Consider the following 24841-nt stretch of genomic DNA (forward strand, 5'->3'; position numbering starts at 1 on the left):
TATTATGTGGCTCAGAAATTTTTAACATTTACAAATCTCATAATTGTGAAACAACCATGATAATTTTATTTGTCCTCAGTTAAACCTTGGATCAGTATTGGTTTTATTTTCTCTTATATTAAATCAAATTTTCTGTTGTTTCTATTTATGTTCCTAGTGCTTCTACTTATATTTTGTTTTCTGGTCTGTTTATAAATCACAGATCCCAGGGATTGATGCTGTCTCCAACAGCCTCCTTTGTTGATGCTTCTGATGTGACACAAGGGGTTGATGCCATGTGGACTTCTGTCAGCCCCTCTGTTGCAGCACCCTCTGTGTGCCAGGAGGATGTATGCCACAATGGAGGCACATGCCGTCCCATCTTCCTCTCCAGTGGTATAGTGTCATTCCAATGTGACTGTCCACTACATTTCACTGGCCGCTTCTGTGAAAAAGGTAATCAATCTTCATTATCCTTTTGTATTTATTTTTAAAAACTTCTCCAGAGAAAGGAGTTGAAATGTATTGTAAACTTAGTGATGGGTACTAGCACAAACAAGAAACATTTGTATAATTTTATTTAAAAATGAATTCTGATAGAATATGTTGAGTATTGTAGAAGCAAACCTAAGATGTTTTTTGCATTAGGAATGCCATACGACATATATTTCCAATTGCCATATAAAATAGAAGTTAAAATACAAACATAGTGTTTCCTATGTAGTTACTTCTAAAATTATGGTGAATCTTTCCTTTGTTTCCATAGAGACAATTAGGTTCTAATTAATACTATTTTTATTGCTTAATTGCCAAATAGCCACATTTATATACTTCATATGCAAATCTGCATATTTGAATTTAGTGTTTAAGAATAGTACATTAACTTTTGATGCTTAAGAATATGATTTTAACATTAATGAAGCTGTTAATGAATGAAAAAAAATATTCTCCTATTGTTAACATCTAATAGCCTCCTAAGATGTTTTCAGTTAATTAGGGAAATGCTAGACAACTAAAGCCAGAAACACCCTGGACAGATTACAAAGGCATTAAGTCATGATGCAGCTGACTGGTTGTCCTTGCACTGATAGCTGAAGTGTCATTGTGTCTATGCAACTAATCTCATGTTCTAAACTAGAGAGGAGGGGATGGGGAGTACTATTGGATTATGATTCAGATAGCAGATAATTTATTACTTATCCAAGACTGTATTTAATAACTCCCCATTTAAGCGCTAAAATGTGGGACCGCCTAAAGTTAATTCAAGGTGTGTGGATGTGTGTGTGTGTGTGCATGGGTGTATGTGTGTTATTCCACCCTTCTTCCACAATGACTTTGTGTGACTGTGAATGTTTAAATATTTAGCCAAGTAAGCAAGCAAATATAGTAAAAGGCACAGAAATGGAAACACAGTCTATTTTCATGTTCATCTTAAGACACCATAGAAGTGTTCTTCAAAATTGATTTTATCCATAAAATGCTCTGAAGATACATCGCTATGGCTTGATTTTTAGAAAAGTATTTCATGTGTTTGCAAAATATCATGATGTTTGCTTTCTGCTATAATTTAAGGCCATTGATATTATATGAGTAGAGAGGTCTAGGGAGATAATTTGGATTGTAAAGCTCTTTTAGATCTACATTTAACTATTTAAAACTCTGAGATGCTTTTTATCTTTTTTATTTTGTGCTAGGTGGAGTCTTAAAAAAAATACTCTTATTTATTAATCTATCTTAAGATGGAGTCTCGCTCTGCTGTCCAGGCTGTAGTGCAATGGCATGACCTTGGCTCACTGCAACCTCCACCTCTTGGGTTCAAGTGATTCTCCTGCCTCAGCCTCCAGAGTAGCTGAGATTACAGATATATGCAACCACACCTGGCTAACTTTTATATTTTTAGTAGAGACAGGATTTCACCATGTTGGCCAAGATGGTCTCAAACTCCTAACACCTTAGGTGATCCACCCGCCTCAGCCTCCTAAAGTGCTGAGATTACAGATGTGAGCCACTGTGACTGGTCTAGTTTAGTTTTTTAATGTTAGTGTATCTCCTGGTCAGACACACGCATTACACTAGCAATAACCCTCTAAACCATCATTTCTCTCTGTCCCACTGAATCATCAATTCTCTCTCCTTTAACTCTTTACCTAGTATCTTTAACACTTCATAGAGTACCAGAAAAAAAACAAATGGAGGTATTTTGGAGTTAAGCAAGGCTTCACTGAGGTTTAATTGTATTTGATGTTTTTGGTGGCAGAATATAGGAAATTGACCCCAGGAAAAGAATTGAAAATCTACCCTACTTTTGCTGTAGAAATTATGTTTTCATATTATTAATCATTTTATACTTCTTAAGTTTTTAACTATTTTTCTTGCTGAATTTATAATATTTTAAAAACCAATAAATGAGATAATGTTTTGCTAAACACTAAGTAATCTATAGAGTATTTCTTTTTTAAAAGTACATAATAGACACTATGACTAATATTTTTATTAATAATTATTACTAATTACAAAATTGCAATTGAAGAGTAACTTTAATTCATTAATACTGAGACATGTGATATACTAAACGAAATTAATGTAACAAGACTATTTTTAGATTATCATAATATTATCTGTAAATTTTTTTGTTGTTGCCTCTTTTGGAAAATGTTTCAGTACAGTACATAGAGTGCCATGTGATGTGCATATTCAGAACTGAAATTTTATTTATAAGTACCAAAGTAATGAATATTTATCTTTAACCATTTACTCTTTACATTTTAATTATCTTGCCTCTTTCTGTCATAAAGAAAGCCAAGGACAGGATTGTGTTTTCAACCTATTGTTCTAAATGTAATTTGTGATATTGTGTGCCTTAGCATCCCTACTGATACATGTTGACTACTGCTACTGCCTAAGATCTGTAATTCTGGAATCTGGTCCTAGGATGTCATTTTTTATAGTATGACTCAGGTTGGCCAGATGAAACCTGAATCATGCTATAGATGATGAAATTTAAGTGAAAATTGCAGTAATTATTATATGCCATTTTCAAATTATTTCAATTGCCTGGTAAAAACTTTGCTTTGGATAAACAGTCCCTAAATCTTCCCTATTTATATTATATTTACATTTTTATAACTTCTTAGAAATGTTCTCAGTATTAAATGCTTACAATTTACAGATAAATCAGAACTTACAGATAGAATGCCATGAAAATAATTTTTAAATGAATCCCTTATTGAGTACAATGAACACCTAAAATATATGAACTTCTGCTTCAGGAATGAAATTTACATGATATTATTGTGAAGAGTCCTGATTTACCAGACACTGCACTGAGTGCTTCATGCATCTTATTTCACTTAACCCTCAGAATAACCCTGCTGAAGTAGGCTCTCTAAATTACCCCCATTTACAAATGAGAGATCTAAAGCCTCGAGTTGTTAAATTACTTTGTCAAGGTCACACAGTTTGTACATGGCAGAAATGGGATTAGAAGTAATCTTGGCTGACTCCAGATTTCACATTTAACCACCATGCTATATTACTGTACTAGTTGGAAAATCAAATTTAATGTGATGGCATGACATAAAATTTTTAAATTGTTCCACTCTGTCATCTGTTTATGAAAGAAAAAAATCTTTGCTTCAGGAAGCAAAGAGAGTTTTCTTTAAAAAATGAAATTTCAAAAATCATCAAACCAAAGAAGTTAATGTTGATCTAGTAAGTTTTTAATGCAGAAGATATCATAATCCCCATAAAATTAAACTGAAAAACAAATTAGGTGAGCCCAAAAAATTGTGTCTGAGTGGTCATATCTTTTCATAATGATTTTACTTAAACTAAAATATAGAAAGCAGATTTTAAAGTATTTGAATTTCAGAAAAATCTAGACATAACTGATGAAAGAACATGACTGAAAAAATATATAATTGTGTAGACATCTAGATGTAAAGATATGTTGGAAATTGATTTTTCTTCCCAAGCCTCACTCCTTTTTACTTCTAGTTAATATTCTTAACCTGTGAAAGAATGTTATAATATTTTAACAACTTTCATGTTTCATAGCAAAATAGAGATGTCAATTAAAGTATAGGCCTTAACTAAAAAGCACTAGATCCAGTAACACAGAGAAAGGATTTCTGGAGCTATGAGACTATGGAATGGGTCACCCACACACATATTTCCCATCTACTTGGGATTACATCATATGCTGCTCTACTTTATCAAATCATCCATATTCAATCAACTGATAACATTGACTTATAGAATTAGTTTGATTTAATATGCTCTTTTTTTCTTCAACACATGCTATCTTAATTCATATTAGCTAAATCTTGTTGCCTATTTCATCATAATGATCCCACATCTCACCAAGAGAAACATAAGAGCATATATTCTTGCTTTGTTTTATATGGCTGCATGCAGGCAGATGGCTGTCTCCTACTGTAAAGTTCAGAATGACAGATTTAGAATATCAGTGCCTTGTGTTGGGGAAAAGCGTATGCCTCTGACTATTAATTATAAGATTAACATTTTTAAACAGCCCCATACTTTTTAGTGTTCTATAAAACAGTTTTATAAATAATATAATAAAGGAGTATTTAAGTGCCATACATTAACAGCAAGAAATATTTTGTTTTGATATTCTATCTACATATATTACATATATAGTTAAAGGTTAACTGTACTGAGTAAATTACAAAAGTAGAAATAAAAATGAGAGGGTTTACTAGGTGTTTTGTCTTGTTAAAAAAATAGACTGCCTAGATATCTTTGCTTTTACCATAACTGGAACATATTAAAAGTGTACAAGAGTAGTCCTAATTTATTTGTTAACTTTAGATCAGATGTCTGAGTGTCAGGCATTCCACAACCAAGAAGGCAGGGAAACAGAGCATTAGTAAGGTTCTTACAACAGTGATTTATATCTTCCAGAGAACTGATGGTCTACATCATCAGAAAAGGACCAAGAAATAGGTGTCTGCCTTTTCAAATGTTAATATGCCATGTCTGAAAATCTGTATGAAATCAGAGAGCAATGCTGCATATTTATCAGTACATGACAATGGCTGAAATACTGAGATGTTAAATTGAAAATAAATGGGAATTGAAGTCAACAACAGTGACTAAAAGGAGACGAGATTACCCATTATCAAAGGCAGGGGATTTCATTTTTGAAGTCAGAGGTACACTGGAGGTTTATAACCTGCTCTTCTCTTCACTATGAACTACTACATTCTCCAGCAGGGAACACTGGGCTCAGCTGGAGACAAAGACAGCCTACTCCCTATTCTGGTGCTTATAACTATGACACAATCCTCAGTGAGCTTAAATCAAGGATTTGACAGGGCTGTGTTCCTTACTGGAGCATCTAAGTGAGAATGCATTTCCTTGCCTTTTCCATCTTCTAGAAGATGTCTGAATTTTTTGGCTCATGATCCCTTCATTTATTTTCAAAGAAAGCAATGGCAGGTCTAATTTTTCTCATATTGTATCTCTCAGACCTACTCTTACAACACCGTTTTCTACACTTAAGGATGCTTGTGATTATATAGGGCCCAGTGAGATAATCCAGCATAATCTTCGTATCTCAGAGTCAGCTGGCTAGCAATCTTAATTCCGTCTGCATCCCCAATTCCCCTTTGTCATGTAAAGTAAGATAGGCACAGTTTCCAGGAATTGGGCTTTGGACATCTTTGGGAGGCCATTATTCTGCCTACTACAGGACCCCTGTCATCTTTCAGGAGACTTACATGATTATACAAAAAAGGGAACCTATTGGTTGGATATCTAGTGTTCATCAAATTGAGGAAAGTAACTGAAATCAGCTTAGAAAATGTATCAAAAGATGTTCAATGTTCTGGAGAGCCAGGGAACAATAGTTATAATGAGGCTGTTCTAGGAACAGACTGGTCTATCCGCCCCCAGCACAGGACATGTGCCATGTTCTGAGCCACTTGCTCAAGATTCAGAGTCCCAGGAGACACTGAAATTGTCTAATTGGCAACACCTCAACCATATGCTAACCCACTGCCTGTGCAAGAGAAAGAGGAGAGGAACAAGAGAGGCCATTTTTCCTTGGGCTTGTGAAATAGTAACTAGACCATACAATCCACCAAGATATCACAAAACAGGCCTCTTCTTTATTTCAACACAAAAATATAATAATTCACAAAAGGCATTCATAGCATGTGTGGACATTTTTTTTCCTCCCTGGATTTCTGTCTTTTATGTCCATTTATTTCGCAGAATAGTTTAGCAAAACTTTTTGTTGCCTTTCATCTGTGCAAACACAACATAAATACATCATCAAAATATTTCCATAAACAAAGATTTTTCCCTTCCTTACTTTCAATTTAAGTAATCAAGAAAAATATTTTATGGAGAAAACAGTATCTGAAATGGTACTTAAGGATCAGTTTAAATGATACTTAAAATAAATCAGAATGAACAAATACTTGAAGGAGAAGCGAGCTGTCTAGTTTGGTTTGGGAGCAGGGCACATATGGGATTGACTGAGAAATAAAGCTGGAAATTCAGGTGTGACTCATATGGCAGAGAACCCTAAATGACAGATTAAAATATAAAACCATTAGAATGGTTTTCAATCAATCAAAAGGCATAATGACCAGAATTGGACTTCAGAATGATAGATCTGAGAGTAGAATATAGAAAGGATTATGGTGGGGAAGAAGATGAAACGGGGAGAAAAATTGAGAAATAATTACAACAGGCCAAAAAATAGGATGAAGACTCTTAACCCTCATGCTTTCTAATAGTTTGGAAGCATAGATCTTTGTGTTCTCTTTTGCAGAATACAGTATAGATTTTTTAAATCCAAAATTTACCAGAATGGATAAGGCTTATGTCCTTTCATATATTATTTTGTGAATAAAAATATGTGGTATAAAATGTGGTTATAGAAAACAAGCCACAGTAAAGGTTCCATTCTTTCTTTTTGGCACTATCTTCTGCCCCACCGATTCACAGAAAAACTGAATTATATGCAGTAAAACTTGACCATGGCACAAATGATATGAATAATAAAGCAAATGATATAGGCCTATTCTACAAAAGGTTACAGTCAAAGCAAGAATGATCAACTAGCTAAACATTTGCAAGTACATGTATACATGCACACTGGGAAGTATGATTTATCTTATATTTCTAATTCAGGGCTAAATTTCTTAACAGCCGTGGCTTCATTGCATGCATTCCTATTTGTTTTTAATACAATTGTTATATACATCATATGTATACCCACACATAAAGATAATTTAACACATAAAATATAATTAAAATACATGTTTAAAGTTTTTATAGAATTACTAAAATCATTCACTATTGAAATATTTTAGAGGTGCAGAAACAATGTTCAAAAAAAGTGTAGTAACTTAAGTAAACTACTAGTTAAAGGCAAGTGTAGAACTAGAATACAAGGTCCATACAGAAAATGTACCACAGCGTGTGTCCCCCAAAGTTTTTCAGGTATATATCCCAAGTTGAATTGCAAAAAAATATATTGAGTTGCGTATACTTGAAATAAACAATTGCATAAACAGATAAGATACTAATGACCTCAATTGTACCAAATTATCTCTAGAGGATAGATACATATTTTACTCTAGGTATAGAAATTTAACATTTGATGAGTTTACTAATAGTCCTTTTAATTTACAGACATGTTTAAAAGCATTTTTTTCTAAAGTAAATTTGCTAACAAAAATAGAAAGCAGAAAATATCATTATAATTTCTTATATACTGCCAATGAAATCACTTTAAGTGACAATGTTTAAATAGTGGGAAGAATTAGAAAAAAAATTGGTATCAGTGATCATGCAACTTAATTTTTAATAGTTCCAGGATGGGGTGCACTGGGAGTGGAGAAAGTCCTGTTTAAAAATCTACAATGAGGAAATGCCATTTAAGCCAAAACTTAAAAACTAGAAAGTCACCAGAATTTTGAAAAGCAGAGGAAAGAATGTTACAAAGAGAGTAGTATACTACCATGAACATGAGTACATAAGAATGATTTTTATGAGTTTTTTTTTTAAAAGAAAACCATAAGTACTGATAATTTTCTTAAACTTAATATAAGACTAAAACCAATTATTAAAGAAAAATCAATGCCTCTAATTTCATTCACTGATGTATTTTAAATTTATAATGAGCCTATTTTCCCTCATCTAATGAATTTTAATGAAGTTTTATGGCCAAATGCTAAATATGACTATTTTTTCTGATACTGCAATTCAGTCTTTCAAAGAAAAAACTATGTTTTTCCGTAGGAGAACACATTATCAGATAACTAAATTAATGGGGGTTAGTTGAGAATCTTAATGTCATTTGACATTTAAAAATTTTAAATAATGGTAGAGGAACTACATTAATATTTTTGTATTACACTATTTACAATGAAATAGTAAGGATGTGTAAGAAAATACTATTCTCCAGTTAACGGGAATAAATCAGGGAAAAGGATTGAAGAATATAAATTTGGATGATATGAAAACAGACCAACAGTAAAAACAAGGGCTAATGTGAACCTGCCCTAAAATGTTATTACACAATGGCAAAACAACAACAAAAAGCTATAACAAGCAGAGATAATTAAGAACAAAATGTGTGGTCTCTGGGAAATTCACTTTCAGACATTTTTGTCAACATGCAACGTGCCTTTGGTAGGAAAAACTTAAGAACTTATATGTAAAATACAACATCATGCCCTTACTTGTAAATACAATCTTATTAATGAAATTGAAGACTATCTGAGCAGAAGAATTTATTATTTAACTGTCCTGGGAATATTAAATCAATTTCAATTGCTTTAATCTATTTTGGTAAGGTTTCTCTGTGAATGTCTCTATTCTCTGTCCCAGGATCATAGATATGGATCTGAATAAATATGAAGAGATATGAAGCAATATGGAAATTAAAAATAATCATCACACAAATATGCCACCTTTTGCCTGCAGTTCTCTTGGATGCTTGTGGTTTAAAAGTAGGAAATGGAAACTTTGTGTAATCTCAACGTTTCTGAAGATTACAGCGGTACCAGTACTCCACAGTGGATAGAATTCAAAGACCGTCCCGCAGTAGATGCCTGAAACCTCAAATAGTACCAAGTCCTATATCCAGTCATCCTTTGTATTTACAGGAGATTGGCTCCAGGACTCCTCTCAGATACCATAAACAATCAAGTTTCTTACATAAAATGGACAAAGGAATTTTTCACATCCCAGGTGGGATGGATGGGGATGGTATGAGATTTCATCACAGTACTCAGAAAGGTGTGCAATTTAAAATGTGTGAATTATTTCTGGAATTTTCTATTTAATATATTTTAATGGCATTTGCCCATGGAGTAACTGACACTGAGGAAAGCAAAATAGCAAATAATGAGAAACTACTGTAATATCAGATTGTCTTAGTCCATTTTCTGTTGCTATAACAGAATACCACAGACTAGGTAATTTATAATAAACAGAAATTTAATGGTTCCTAGTTCTGGAGACTAGAAAGTCCAAGATTGAGGGGTCACATCTGGTGAGAGCCTACTTGCTGTATCATCCCATGATAGTAGACAAAAGGGCAGAAAGACAGTGAAAGAGAAAAAGAAAAAGGGAGCCCAACTACCCCTTTTATAATGAACCCCCTCCTATGATAATGGTGTAAATCCATTTACTTTGTCCTTGGGACCCAATCACCTCTCATTACACTGAACAGGCCAACATTGTTACATTGAGAAGTAAGTTTCCAACACATTTTGGGGGCACACATTCAAACCATAGTACAAATGTAGTAACTAAGAAATAGGAAAGCAACAGATAATAACAACTAATACTTGCCATGGTATGCTTGGTACATACACACTGTCCTAAAGTCTTTCCATGTATTTTCTCTTTCATTCCACACACCAATTCTGTGAATCAAGTAATAATTTATTAGTTGGAGGCTTTTTTATCTCCAAGTTATAGAAACCAACTCAATAATAAATAACTTGTAGTGACTAATTTAATCCTCATGAATCAGTGTGATTTTGAAGTAAATATTATTCTATCCCCACAACACAAGAGAAATAATGGAGGCAAAGAGTTTAAGTGTCTTGTCCATGGTTTACTCAGCCAGTAAATTCTGGAACTGAGATTGGAATCCAAGCTTTTTGAACTAGTCTACCTATCTAATCCAAGTTAAAATAAACAATGATAGATTCAAACTTATTATATGAATATAAAGGTGGAATCTCATAGAACCCTAGAATGAGCATGCAAAGATGTTTGCAGAAGAGAACTACAACTAGGAACAAAAGCACTCTCAGTATTTTTCTGTTTAAGTCATGTTTCATTTTTACTACCATGTCCTGATTGACAACAGATTTTGAATGAACATTGTAGAGTACTTCTCCCAAAGAAGGCCTGAACCATTCTTAGATTGAACCTGGGGAAGAGATACTGGCTGTCCAGTTTGTCTAAGAGAACCACCCCTCATCCAATGGCTGTAGCCCAAAGTATGCCATACCAGCCAGTCTGCTGAAAATCAGCTCATTGATCTACCTGCAGATTAGAAAGCAGCTGCCTAAGAAGGAAGAATTATGGTGGGCTGGGAATATACCACAAAATACGTAAAATACAACTATTCAAATTCCCATCCTACTGGTGAAAAAACTGAGCACAGAGAAAATAATTTTGGGGGTCAACAAACCAGAACTCAGTAATTTGTGGTGATTACCAAAGCAAGAACTCAAACCAAGGTCTATTTAATGCCAAAAATTGTTATCTTAAACGACTATATATTTCTATTAAAAATTCTTAACAAAAACAATAATAATGTCATCTATATTGAGATAGTAATGCATTCAGTTATTAAACAACCTGACTTGGTAGATTGTATGCAAGAATAATTTCATTTCTTCTAACACTGACTGTAGAAATCTTCTATCAGATTTCTCTTACTCTCTTATTTTGTGACAACCTGGGAATATCCCATAGCTCTCAGGTCACTGGTAGGTATTGAAAAATCTACTCCAATTTAAAACGTCCCTCCTATATTCAATTTGAAACTGTCCACACCCTTCTGCCTTTCCCTTTGATTCACTTCCTCCTCAGAGCTAGAGTCTTCAAGGTCAGATCAGGATAGCAGAAATCAGGAAAGGCATCAAAAGTCATATTCCTCAGTAAATTATAATGAGTATAAGATTGCTCATTATAATTCCGCATGGGCAGCAAATGCATTCTGCCATTGCAGCTGCATCAATGGTTTGTTGGTGATTCCCCACGACACCTTTCCCTGTTGTAGGTTGTGCACTCTCAGCTAATATCCTGCAAACTCTCTTTAGCAGCTCTCAGGGAAGTGCATGCCTGCTCTTTTTGGCTGGTGCACACGACAAGGTTGACATGCTATTAGACAAGATTATTTCTAGATGACTTGAGCCTTGCTACTTTCCTCGTCATCAGTTGGATCCCAGAAAATCTCAGGCATCACTGTCCTGCCAACTAAGAGAAGTGTAAATAAACCCATGGGTGAATTCTCACTCTGTTTAATAACTTTGCAGGCTACTCCAGCTCTCCAACTGCTTTCAAGATTCTCCCAGCAAGAAGCAGGTCCCAGTTTCCATTTTCTGCTTCCTAATTGTAGAATGTCAAAGGCAAACAAGGCTAGACATTCTTTAAAGCAGTGAAAACAGATTTTATTCAGTAACTACTGACAGTAGGGGAAGAGCTGAGCTCCATTCTGATTTGTGTGATTGAGTCTTTTTAAGTGAGGGGGACAAGTGGGGACTCAAGTAGAGCCAGAGAAGTGAAAAATGACTAAGGGTTGGTCAGTGTAAATGTGATTAGGCCAGCTGTGTCTGCTAGCTGGCAATTCTCCCAAGTTAAGATTCTATTGTCCCACAGAAATGGGATAGAACAGAGGTTCTGTCCTTCTTGATGATTACATTTCAAAGGAATGTCGGCTGTCTTTAAGAAAGAAACTTCTGAGTTGTAAGAGACACAATAAATCTCAAACGGACACAAGAAGGAGTTATGATTGTAAGGCTTTTTAGTAAATCCTCCAAGAAAGGAAGGTCAGAGGCCTATCTTCAGGCATGGCTGAAGCAAATAAATTCATCTGGCAGTATTGAACTTTCTCAGGTAGGCATTTCAATGGAGGGGCAGGGGAACTGGGGTCATCCTAGGGACAGGGCCTCATGCTACTAGAGATCGTGCTAGACTGTGTTCCTCTCTTAATGCAGAAGCTTAGATAGAGTCATTATGTGCTGATATTTCTGCAGTTCTCATAGAACACATGTCTAGTCCTCCCAACAACTCTCTCTACACAGATAGCAAGAGAGACTCCTACAAACTACTTCAGCTCTACTAGCATGTGTCCCACTATCGACTATTTCTGAATGATGCTTTTGGGGGTTTCCCCACTTGGTTTGTGATGGGGGTAGCATATGCCTCAGTGCTTTCTACTCTTAAATTCCTCTGAAGAATCATCCTCTTTGATAAACTCTAGCTTTCTCTCATAAGATTTGGGGAGATGGTAGCTAGGCCAATGACCCAGATATGTTTTATACCCACCTTTAGAAGGGGAGGTAGTTATCACCCATTGTTTGCAGTTTGGAAACTTTAATAAGAATTTTGAGAAAATAGGAAAAGGCCTCTTACAGATATTATTATATTAACGTAAAGATAGAATGCATTATAATCAAGATGTAAATGAATCCACTCTTGAGGATTAATTGTATTTCTCTCTGCAATTCCTTTTTTGGGGGGTGGTGAGGGGATGGAGTCTCGCTCTGTCACCCAGGCTGGAGTGCAGGGGCCTGATCTCAGCTCACTGCAAACTCTGCCTCCTGGGTTCAAGGGATTCTCCTGTCTCAGCTTCCCAAGTAGCTAGGATTACAGGCACGCACCACCATGCCCTGCTAATTTTTGTATTTTTAGTAGAGATGGGGTTTCGCCATGTTGAGCAGGCTGGTCTCAAACTCCTGACCTCAGGTGATCTGCCCGCCTTGGCCTCTCAAAGTTCTGGGATTACGGGTTTGAGCCACCACTCCTGGATCTTTCTGCAGTTCTTTTCAAATATTTACACTGACTTATGCATAGTGTCAGAGGAGATTCAACTATACCCAAAACAGTTCCGAAGACATAGCTGAATTCTGAAGATCTTTAGTCTCTTTTTAATCTTAAAAGCCACATGGTGTTTATATTCTACAACACATATGATATAAACAGTAAATAAAATCATTCTCCATTAATTTTTATGTTTCTCCTCTGACTACAAGCAAATCAGTTTTGCTGGTGCAAATTCCTGGAGGCACATCTATTTGAGAAGCACAAGTTTATTGAAAAAGACTGGGAGTGAGAAGATAGGGAATTCAGTCTCAGTCCAATTCTTATTTATATAACTTTGGGGAAATCTTGACTTTTTTGACCTTCAGTTTCTCTGTCTTTGAGGCCCCCTTTTAGCTCAAAATTTATCGATGCCTAGTTCTAACATGAAATCTCTCAGGTTCTGTTCAGCCATTGCTCTGAACTTCTTCGGACTAAGGAACAGCCTATGAAAGCATGCTTCACCAGCAGGGATGTCTCTTTATTTTTGGCAGAAAAGCTTGTCAGTCAGGCTCTTCTCTTACTTTGCTACCCATTGTTTGCAGAATGTGTTCTCTGAGAAGCAGAATCCAAGACAGGGATTGTTATGCAGGAATTGTATAAAGGAAGCACTCTCAAGATTAGCATATTTGGGGAATGGGAGGCAGCAGGATTGTGAAGGCAGAGATTCACAGCATCCACCATACAAATATATCCCCCTATGACCACTTGAATTCAACAGTAGAGTATCCTTGTGTTTATTAGAATGGGAATTCTACCATGGGCTTCTCTTAGGCACATTCTCTGACATCATTCACAATCAAAACAACTTCTGAGAAACAAAGGACTTTGGGATAAAAGATGCTGTTTGGAATTGTAGAGAATACCTCAAAGTCCATATTATCACTTCTTGTTTGTCTCTTGGAGTTTGAAAATATAATTTCTTCTTGCACATGATTACCCGGGGTAATCTGTTGGACTCCTAGGTGTTTCACTTATCTAGATCCATTATTGACTTCTTTTCCAAACGATCTGTGCTTAATCCTTCTTCAAAATACGTTTATTTACCTGACATATGTCCTTCGTGATCCGATGCCTGCTAATGTGTCTAGCTTTGTTTTCCTTCAACCTCCTGCCTTCCAAACCTAGAATCCAATTATACTAAGTGCATTTTAAGTATACAACATTTTATGTCTTCTTGTCTCATGTCCCATGCCTGCCAATGTTCCTTTCATGTGGAACAGTATTTCTTAACCTGGTTAGTTATTTTTCTCCTTAGAGACTTGAATCAATTATCAGTTTTGCTGGGAGGTCATTTTTGTTTTCGTCTACTCTTCCATAGTATCCTATGTCCTTCTCTATTGTATTTAACATCTTCTCTTTTCACAGTATATTAACTTAGCCTCTCCTAGATGGCAAAATATTAAAGAAAGTGACCACATTGCTTTTATATTTTTTTCTTTCCCTGGCATCTAGCATAGCACCTGGGATATATAAAAAAATTAAACGTTTTTATTACATTTTAGAATAACTGGGTTTTTTTTTTTTTTTGTAAATCAGTAAGTAGTCATTTAGCTATTTGGGTATATTTGGCAAGTAACTTGATATTTAGGGAAAAAATGAAAAATTATAAAAATTACTTCCCTTTATAGCAAACTAGAGGCACTATCCCCGACTTTTCCTCCACTCAAACTAGTTCTGAATTTGAACATATTCAAAAATTTTATATTCATTTCAGTCTGTGCCCTGAATATTCAGGCTACTCTCCTAACTTTAAGTCATTGAAGAACCCTTTATAACACTTACATTTACCCTTCCCTTCTTTTGTAAATGAAGTATAAAATATTTGTACTATGATATTTACAAATATTCTTGAAGAAAAAGCTTTAAAAATTCCCCAGGAAGCTTCCTCATGATTATCATAGCGTTTAAAACATGACAACAACAGCTATATAAAACATTTTTGGTACATCTCTGAAACTTTGCTAGAATTTCTTGTCCTGAATAAATTGAAACAATCATTCATTTTCATATTTCATATATTCATAAATATTTATTACTCTCAAAACATTCAAGCAACTCAACCAAATTTTGATCTCAATTTTAGTTATTATAAACCACTGAAGATTAATCTCTAGATGTTTATATAATAGAATTCAGAATAAAGACAATGAAATGATATGCAATCATTTTAACTACAGCGGAAATTTAAAACCAGTTTTGAAAATTTTCTGAAATTCCTTTGACAAATTTTACTTATTACCTCAATCACATTTGCATAATTTTACATCTATATTACATACATATCAAATGGAACATTATATCCATATTATATGCATGTCAAATGGCACATTACAAGGACTTACTAGTTAACCTTGTTGCTAATTCCCTTCCATTAATCAAATAATAAATTCCTTAACATAAATATGAACCCCATAAATATCTTCTAGCCACATATACCTCATACTGCAATACTCATTGACAATTACATTTAGAAGGTCTTTATTATATACAATATTTAGTCACACCTTTTTATATTTCTGTGATTATGACTTCCTATGGTATTTTATTATATTTACTTAAATACATCTTTATTCTGTGTAGACATTAACATGTATTTAGTGTGCATATACTCTGGGATATATGGAAGTATATCCTGTGGAATGTGCATTGTCATGAATAACTGCATATATTTATTTCTACTGCTATAAAAGAAAGATGGAAAATGACTATAACAAGATGCACTTTAATCCACAAAACCATTAATGAAATGGTCTATGGCTTAAACTTTTCGGTAACAATGTCTTTTGCTTTTTCACACATTTTTAGCACCTGGTTTAAGGAAGAATCTAAAAGTCGTATCTGTTGTGGATTCCAAAGTACAGCACATCTGTCATATCTTGGCAGAAAATGCAAAAGAGCCACTTAAGATTAGTTCTCATATTCAAATTAGCATGTGTAGTGCCAAAGCTGAGTTCTGGAAAGAACTTGTACAGTTAACATTTCAGAAAATGAGAAGAATAAAACAAAAGGAAAAAGAAAGAAAAAGCCAAGGTGAATTTTTCTTCTTATACAAGGAGTTCATATTGCATTTCAGTTCCCTTTCTAGGTTGAAATTTAAGATCTGTACACATTTTCACATTAAGTTGATTTATAATTCACTTTTTGTAGAGGTAATAAAAAGGCATTATGTATGACTATCCAAAAAGATTACTGTGTAATCACTTGAAAATAGCCAACACTGAGAATTGCTAAAAATGATGAATGTATGACTCTGGACACAATTAGAGTTTGTGAAATCAACCATACCATTGTTCAGATGTTTGAACATATGTTTGAAAGCCCAAAGCGTATGTGTATAGAATTGTTCCCTATTGTAAAGCAATGTTTCCTTCATTTTAAACCCGTTTGTATTATAAAAAAGATGTAACCCACATATATCAGGTTAATTTACATTTAGAGCATTTGAAATGCTGTCTTTTAAAATGCCCTCTAATGTTTCATTGTTAATATATTTTAAGGCATTAACATCTCACATTAATGCTTAATAAGTGTCTGGATTAGAGTGTTATCTATATTTAATTTGAAGCCAGAAACTTTAATGGAATTGTGGCCCTCACGCAACTTTATTTATTTTATATGTACAGAGGTTTTCATCACATTTAATAAATGTAAAAGTTTTTCTATTGACAAATATAATGCTTATACAGTCTTACACATATCATGCTGATGCATTTTCTATTCTGATCTGTTCCACCTCAAACTATTAATTGTGTTTTGAAATACTATACATTTTCTGGGGCTTCTCAGAGGCTTTGCTAGTAAATGCATTTTCATCTATCACTAAAGCAGAGACTTTTTCAGTTGAGCTCATGATGATTCAGATTATAGAGCACTTGAACAATAAAGATTTAGAAAGATTTTTCGATATATATTTGCTATGGTTTGAATGTCCCCTCTAAAACTCATGTTGAAATTTTTTTTTAACTTTTCAGTTCAGGGGTACATATGCAGGTTTGATACATAGGTAAACTTGTGTCATGAGGGTTTGTTGTACAGGTATTAAGCCTAATACCCATTAGTTATTTTTCCTGATCTTCTCCTTCCTCCCACTCTGCACCCTCCAATAGAACCCAGTGTGTGTTGTTCCTCTCTATGTATCCCCACTTATAAGGGAGAACATGCAGTATTTGGGTTTCTGTTCCTGTGTTAGTTTGCTAGAGATAATGACCTCCAGCTCCACCCATGTTCCTGCAAAGGACATGATCTCATTCTTTTTTATGGTTGCATAGTATTCCATGATGTCTATGTACCAACTTTTCTTTATTCAGTCCATCACTCATGGGCATTTAGGTTGATTCCATGTCTTTGCTATTGTGAATAGTGTTGCAATGAACATACACATGCGTGTGTCTTTATAATAGAATGATTTATATTCTTTAGGGTATATACCCAGTAATGGATTGCTGGAGTGAATGGTGTTTCTGTCTTTAGGTCTTCGAGGAATAGTCACACTGTCTTCCACAATGTTTGAACTAATTTACACTCCCACCAACAGTGTATAAGTGTTCCTTTTTCTCTACAACATCGCCAGCATCTGTTTTTCGACTTTTAAATCATAAAGGTGTTAAAATCATTCAGCTCACAAATTGTACACAAGCAGGTTGTGAGCTAGATTTGGTGCGGAAGCCAAATTATATATATATGAGTGTATGTGTGTGTATATATGTACCAATATACAAGTGCATTTTTAATATATGTATTATATATAATCAGATTTAATTAAATTCCTCCCATTATAAAATTAGCATTTTGTCAGATGTTTTGCCTTTTAGGACTTATTGTTTTCTTTGTATTAATTTATTTGTATTTATGTTAATTATATATCTTGTCATCTATCTTTTATTCATGACTTTTTAAAAATCTGGCCTAATCGGTAATTATTTGAGTAGTCCTACTTTTGTAATTATATACTTCCAGATTTTCTCTCTAGATGAGATTATTAGAAATTACACAGTGACAATTGAAATCAATATATTACTTCTCTTAAGCTATATTTTTAAAATTATGAATTATTATTATTTGAGACTCACTCTGTCACCCAGACTGGAGTGCAGTGGAGCGACCTTAGCTCCCGGCAACCTCTGCCTCCCGGGTTCAAGTGATTCTCCTGCCTCAGCCTCCTGAGTAGTTAGGATTACAGGAATGTGCCACCACACCCAGCTAATTTTTGCATTTTTAATAGAGACGGGGTTTTACCACGTTGACCAAGCTGGTCTCAAACTCCTGACCTCAAGTGATCTGCTCGTCTCTGCCTCTGAAAGTGCTGGGATTACAGGTGTGAGCCACTATACCTGGCCAACCTATATTCTTTTTGATGAAGGTTAAACAATATCATGTCTGTTTTATATTATAAATATTATAAATTACAAAAGGCTATAAACATATATCGATACATTTTATATATAAACATATACTGTAAATGTTAATCTATTTTAATTCATATATATGAATTATGTATATGAATTAAATTTTGCTAAATTAATCTAATTCATATATATGCATATAAATGAATTAAATTAGATTAATATATGAGTGTATATATATGAATTAGATTAATTTAGCAAAATTTCAGCCAAGGAAGAGAGGGTAGATATCATCCACATAAGGGTGAAAACGGACTCCATGAGATTGAGTGACTGACACATCAAAATCTGAGAGCAAATTTAATTTTACCCATCAGTGGTATGGGAAATGATTTTAAGCACTGCTTGAACCAATATTATTGACATTTTATTTTTTATTATACTTTAAGTTCTAGGGTACATGAGCACAATATACAGGTTACATATGTATACATGTGCCATGTTGGTGTGCCACACCCATTAACTTGTCATTTACATTAGATATATCTCCTAATGCTATCCCTCCCCCCTCCCCCCTCCCCCCTCCCCCAACCCCATGACAGGCCCTGGTGTGTGATGTTCCCCTTCCTGTGTCCAAGTGTTCTCATTGTTCAATTACCACCTATGAGTGAGAACATGCGGTGTTTGGTTTTTTGTCCTTGCAATAGTTTGCTGAGACCCAATGAGGAAGTTATTTTTCTATCAACTGTCTTTTGAACCTTCAAATTACCCTAAAGTCTCCATTTGTTGTTGTATCTCTAAAATGTCTACATTTGCCAATTAAAAATGAATGCAGATCTCAGATTTAGAACCTTGGGGTAATGTCATTAGTCAGGGTTCTCCAGAAAGACATGACCAATAGAAGATAGATGGATAGATAGATCAGAGGGGATTTATTAGAGGAATGGGTTCATGCAGTTATGGAGGCTGAGAAGTTTCATGACAGGCCGTTCACGACCCAAAGACACAGGACTCAGTCCAAATCCAAGTCCAAAAGCCTCAAAACCAGGGAAGTTGATGGTATAACTCTCAGTCATTGGTTGAAGGCCTGAGGACCTGGAAGGCCACTGGTGCAAGGCTCAGAGTCCAAAGGCTAGAGAGCCTTGAAGTTGATGTACAAGAGCTGGTGAAGAAGGGTGTATCAGCTCCAGTAGGGAGAGAGAATTCACCCTTCTTCTGCTTTTTTGTTATACGCAGGCCCTCAGCCAATTGGATGGTGCCTACCCACACTGAGGGTAGATTTTCCCCACCCAGTCGACTGATTCACACACCAGTCTCCTCCGTAAACACCTTCAGAGACACACCCAGAAATAACACTTTATCCGCTCTCTAGGTATTTCTTAATCTAGTCAAACTGATGCCACTAAGAAGATGCAGTATCAATCTTGAATTTAATCACTGCCATTATGTTTAAAGTTCCTGTTTTGGTTTGAATTGTTTCTCTCACAATCTATGTGTAGAAATACTCAATCCCAGTAGTTTAGAATGTGAATATATTTGTAGATAAAGCCTTAAAGAGGTGACGAAGTCAAAATGATGCTAGTAGTATGGACATCAATCCAATTTGACAGGAGTCCTTATAAAAAGGAGAATTTGAACACAAAAGGAGATACCACATATGCAGGCTCACAGAGAGACCAGGAGAGGACACAGCAAGAAGGCAGCTATCTGGAAGGCAAGGAGAGAGGCTTCAGAAAGAACCAGGTCGGCCAACACCTTAATCTTGGACTTCTAGCCTCCAAAACTGTGAGAAAATAACTATTTTTAAGCTGCTTAGTCTATGTAACAGAATTTGTTATGGCAGCCCCTAACAAACTAATACAGTTACCATTCATTTTTGGAAAATGCTAATGTATCCATTTGTCATAGTGAATCAAGACATCAAGCTGTCTTTTAAAAATAAATTAGCATATTCAAAAAGGAAGAAAGAAATCAGAGCAGTGTTAATCAAATTCTTAAAGTTTAGAATACACAGAAAATAAGTTGTAACCTACACATAGGGAACACCAAAATTTAGAGTTATATGAGGAAAAGGATGAATAAAGATAATATTAAGGAGTTATTAAACAGGCAGGCAACAAACTAGAGTAAAATAGCATCAAGGAAGTCAAAGAAAGAGAGAGGTTCATGGCTCATGACACGTCATTGCGTCAAATACAAAGATCAAGAAAAATAAAAGTATAGAAATGATACTGGATTTTTCCATTAAAAAACAGAGCCACAACCGGACTTTCAGAAGGTAATTTGAAAATAAGCTGAGACAGTGGTTAAGCAGAAGAAGAACAAGGGCAGCAGCTAAAGGCAGAAAGAGAAACTAGTAAAGATTTTCAAATTTAATAAAGAGAGCTGTTCTAAAAGCAGAGGGAAGGGACTAATAAGGACAAAGATTTTATTTTAAAAAATAGCCTTGTAGGAGCGAGATCTTGAAAAGTTATTACAGAAAGAATATAATCGAGAATAGAATAGAAAGCCTGGTGGAAGATAATCAAATGGAGGGAAAGCATAAATGATATTTAAGATTGCATGGCCATGATGCAGATATATGAATATACATTATCTAAAGAATTGAGAACTGTATATTCAGTTAAGATATGAGAAACTGAGTCCATAGTTAGATGCAACAATGACAGAATATTTCAGCTTAATCAGTTCTCAGGATCCATCAGATGAGGAATTAATAATAAGAGTGAAAAGAGCGAAAGAAAGTCTCAAGAAATGACCAGCATGGTATCATATGAATTATGCTCTCTTTGAAATACTAACCTTGTGCTATTCATATAGCATAATTATTACTAGGAAAAATATGTATTAGAGAATGATAGGTTTACTCAACCACTGTATCTAACACTCTGATTTATAATTTTAAGAATTTAAGAAATATCACCTTATGGAGTGGCTTTTAAAGTGAAAACTGATGCGGCAGTTGTTAAGCAGAATTTCATTTCCTTGGTATTTGCTTAGTTTACTAGCTTATTATTTTTAGATAGTAAAAATATTCCCTTAATGCTGAAATGTCAATGCAAAATATATATAGTACAATAAAGAAGAAATAACATAGAAAAAATTAAACTCTGAAGAGGCCTAGTCATTTCCTTGCAAGAGAACATTAGTGTCTATTAATCAATTTAGTCATGTTTTTACTTATTCGAAAACATTTGTTGAAGGTTTAACATGGCAAATTACGGTGGAATATGCACACAGAAACAGAATCTTTCTCCAGTTTTGATTTAGTATTTGCAGTTACTTCTACTGTCCTTGCTTTTTTCCTCATAATTAGGGTCACAAATATAATATCTTAATTAAATTAACAATATACTTACATTCAAAACTTTATTAAAATAGCTCATTAAGAGAAACTAAGCATAAATATCCTTGTAACCCAAAATATTATCACACACCATAATCATTAATTTTGGATTTCTAAAATATTTACATTTTATCCTTTTTTATAATGTTGGCCTTAAAATTTACCTCAAGTAATCCAGGTTACAAATCGTTATTTGAATAGCCATGTGCATTCACTGTAATACATCGTATTTTGTTTCTTTTCTGGGGCTAACCCTCCCAGAGAATAGCCAGAAAAGTCTGATATTTTAATGAGTAAGAGAAGAGATACTAAAGACAGTTTGATTTCATGTACTAATATTGACTGTCTCTAAAGCATAATGTGCTCTTTTAGCTGTGTAACAATGTAATAAAATACATATTTAATATTCTACAAATGGCTTTAGGATAATCCAAAAATACATAAATGACTTGAAAAGGCTGCATAATATTATAACCAATATTGGAGGAAATCAGACAGAAAAGTTTCCTACTATAAATACTGGTTATGTAATCCCCACACACAGGAATGACAGAGAATTCTCACAGAGATGATTGTGTGGAACACATGAACGATAACGCTGCAGTGAAATTGCCATCCTTCAAATCGCAAGATAAGCTAGCTGAGAATAAATTATTTTAATAATGGGTCTTTACCCCATAGTGCTCTGCTGCTCACATATATTTAGATCAGAAGAATGACAGAAAAATTTTGAGATCTGCACATGCTTGCATCAGCTGTATAAACAATATCTGAAAGTTGGCATAAACTTAATCCAGAGCGGTGGCTCACGCCTGTAATCCCAGAAATTTGGGAGGTCAAGGGGAGCAGATCACATGAGGTCAGGAGTTCGAGACCAGCCTGGCCAACATGGTGAAACCCCGTCTCTACTGAAAAATACAAAAGTTAGCCGGGTGTGGTGGCACACACCTGTAATCCCAGCTACTTGGAGGCTGAGGCAGGAGAACCACTTGAACTTGGGAGACGGAGGTTGCAGTGATCTGAGGTCGCACTAATGCACTCCAGCCTGGGTGAGAGACCCCCACAAAAAAAAAAAAAAAAAAAAAAAAAGTTGGTATAAACCTGACGTATGAAGAAAACCTTGATGAATTCTCCCCATTTTTTAAAAAATGCCCATTTTCTCCCTTACCTTCTCACATCTTTCACTCCCCCAAACTTCATGCAGTCTGCTTCAGATAATTCGGACTGAGGTAATTCATTAGCGAGTGTGTAAACTTTCCCTATGATAATCAGCTACCCTCAGTGAAGTTCATTACATTTGATAGCACTACTGTCTTAGTCTGTTTTCTGCTGCTATAACAGAATACTGCAGACTGGGTAATTTATAAAGAAAAGGGATTTATTGGGCTCATGGTTCTGGAGCCCTGGAAGACCAAGACTGAGGGACTATGTCCGTAGAGGGCCTTTGTGTTGCATTATCCTGTGGTGGAAGGGCAGCCCACAAGACAGAGATAAAATGGGGACAGAACCTGGAAGTGGGTTAATTATCAGGAGCTCACTCCTGTAATAATTAACCTACTCCCAGGATAATAGCATTAATCTATTCATGAGGGGTAATACCCTCTTAAAGGCCCCACCTCCCCGTACCATACATTGGCAATTAAATGTCAACATGATCACTAACACAGACACAGAAAATCAAATACTGCATGTCATCACTCATAATTGGGAGCTAAATGATGAGGGTACATGGACTCATAGAGGGAAACAACATGCACTGGGGCCTATTGCGGGGTGGAGGGTGGGAGGAAGGAGAGGATCAGGAAAAATATCTAATGGGTATTAAGCTTAATACCTGGATGATGAAATAATCTGTACAACAAACCCCCATGACAGAAGTTTACGTTTGTAACAAACATGCACATGTACATCTGAACTTAAGTTAAAAAAAAAAATTCAACATGTGTTTTGGAGGAAACAGTCAAACTATAGCAAATACATATCAAAAAATCTTTCTTCTAAGTCTTCATTGTTCAAGTGCTCTATAAACTGAGTTCCCACAATCAATATGGTATAAGACAGTTAAGTTTGTCATGGTGTGAAATATGCATCAGTAACACAATGACCCTCTCATTCATCCTTGCTTAACATATGGCTATCATGATGAATCCAGGCCCCATCTTTGGATGTTGTAATATTTCTCTATGATTTTCACATATCATAAAATTCATGACAAGCAAATCAATTCTGAAGTTTCAAATATGACAAAAGTCACAGGATTTCATAAAGTCAATTATTACATTAAAAGCCACTGACCGATAATCTAGCAACTTTAAACCACATAAAAATTAGTTGAAATTAGAGAATCAAAAATAAGTTTTATGAGAGAAAGGGTGTTTCAAAAAGTTATCTGAATAACAGAATAATAAGAGAGACCCTTGGGAAAACCAGTGAAGTCCTCTAATATTTTTTCACAAAAATGTCTCTGGAACAAAACGTGAAGAGTCAAATGTGGTGTAAATACTGCTATATTGTGCTATTTGACTAATTTTAAGAAGATTTATACCAATAACTAGTATACGGTTCTAATTTATAAAATCTACACAGTAAATATAAAATAAACTTATTTTTATAATTTTTAGTTTCTTTCAAGACGATAAATTCTTAATCAAATATTTTTCATGTGTGTTCCTTTTTAAAAGCGAGTCTTACCAAGTAGATTATTTAGGGAAGGGGAAAATGCATATACCAATTACTCCTTCAAATTAAAAAACCTGGTACATTCACAAAAATTTCTGAACAAATAACAAGTAAAATGCCTACTAATGAGGTACTTTCTCTAAAAAATAGAGTATACTTTGAGTAAGCAACTGGCAAGGCCACTTGTAGGTTTGTGTTAATTAACAGTGAATTTCTCTCTCTCTTTCTCTCTCTCTCTCTCTATATATATATAAAAAATATGTGTATATATGTATATATTATATATGTGTATATATGTATATGTTATATATGTGTATATATGTGTGTGTATATATATGTGTGTGTGTATATATACACATGCCTATTCCCTTTGAAAGTCTTTCTCAAATACCATAAAATGTTC

General features: G+C 34.6%; 1 protein-coding gene across 1 annotated transcript in view; it reads left to right on the plus strand.

Moving 5' to 3' along the window:
• The first annotated feature begins 201 nt into the window (after positions 1 to 201).
• The window catches only part of LOC135970601 (protein eyes shut homolog), a 230428-nt gene continuing 205788 nt past the window's right edge, over positions 202 to 24841 (plus strand). Inside the window, exon 1 of the mRNA XM_065543892.1 lies at positions 202 to 435. Coding sequence (XP_065399964.1) covers positions 216 to 435 — 220 coding nt within the window. The 5' untranslated portion in view covers positions 202 to 215. The remainder of the gene's footprint in view (positions 436 to 24841) is intronic.

The sequence above is a fragment of the Macaca fascicularis genome, chromosome 4, assembly GCF_037993035.2.
Source record: "Macaca fascicularis isolate 582-1 chromosome 4, T2T-MFA8v1.1".
In the NCBI taxonomy this organism is placed as follows: Eukaryota; Metazoa; Chordata; class Mammalia; order Primates; family Cercopithecidae; genus Macaca; species Macaca fascicularis.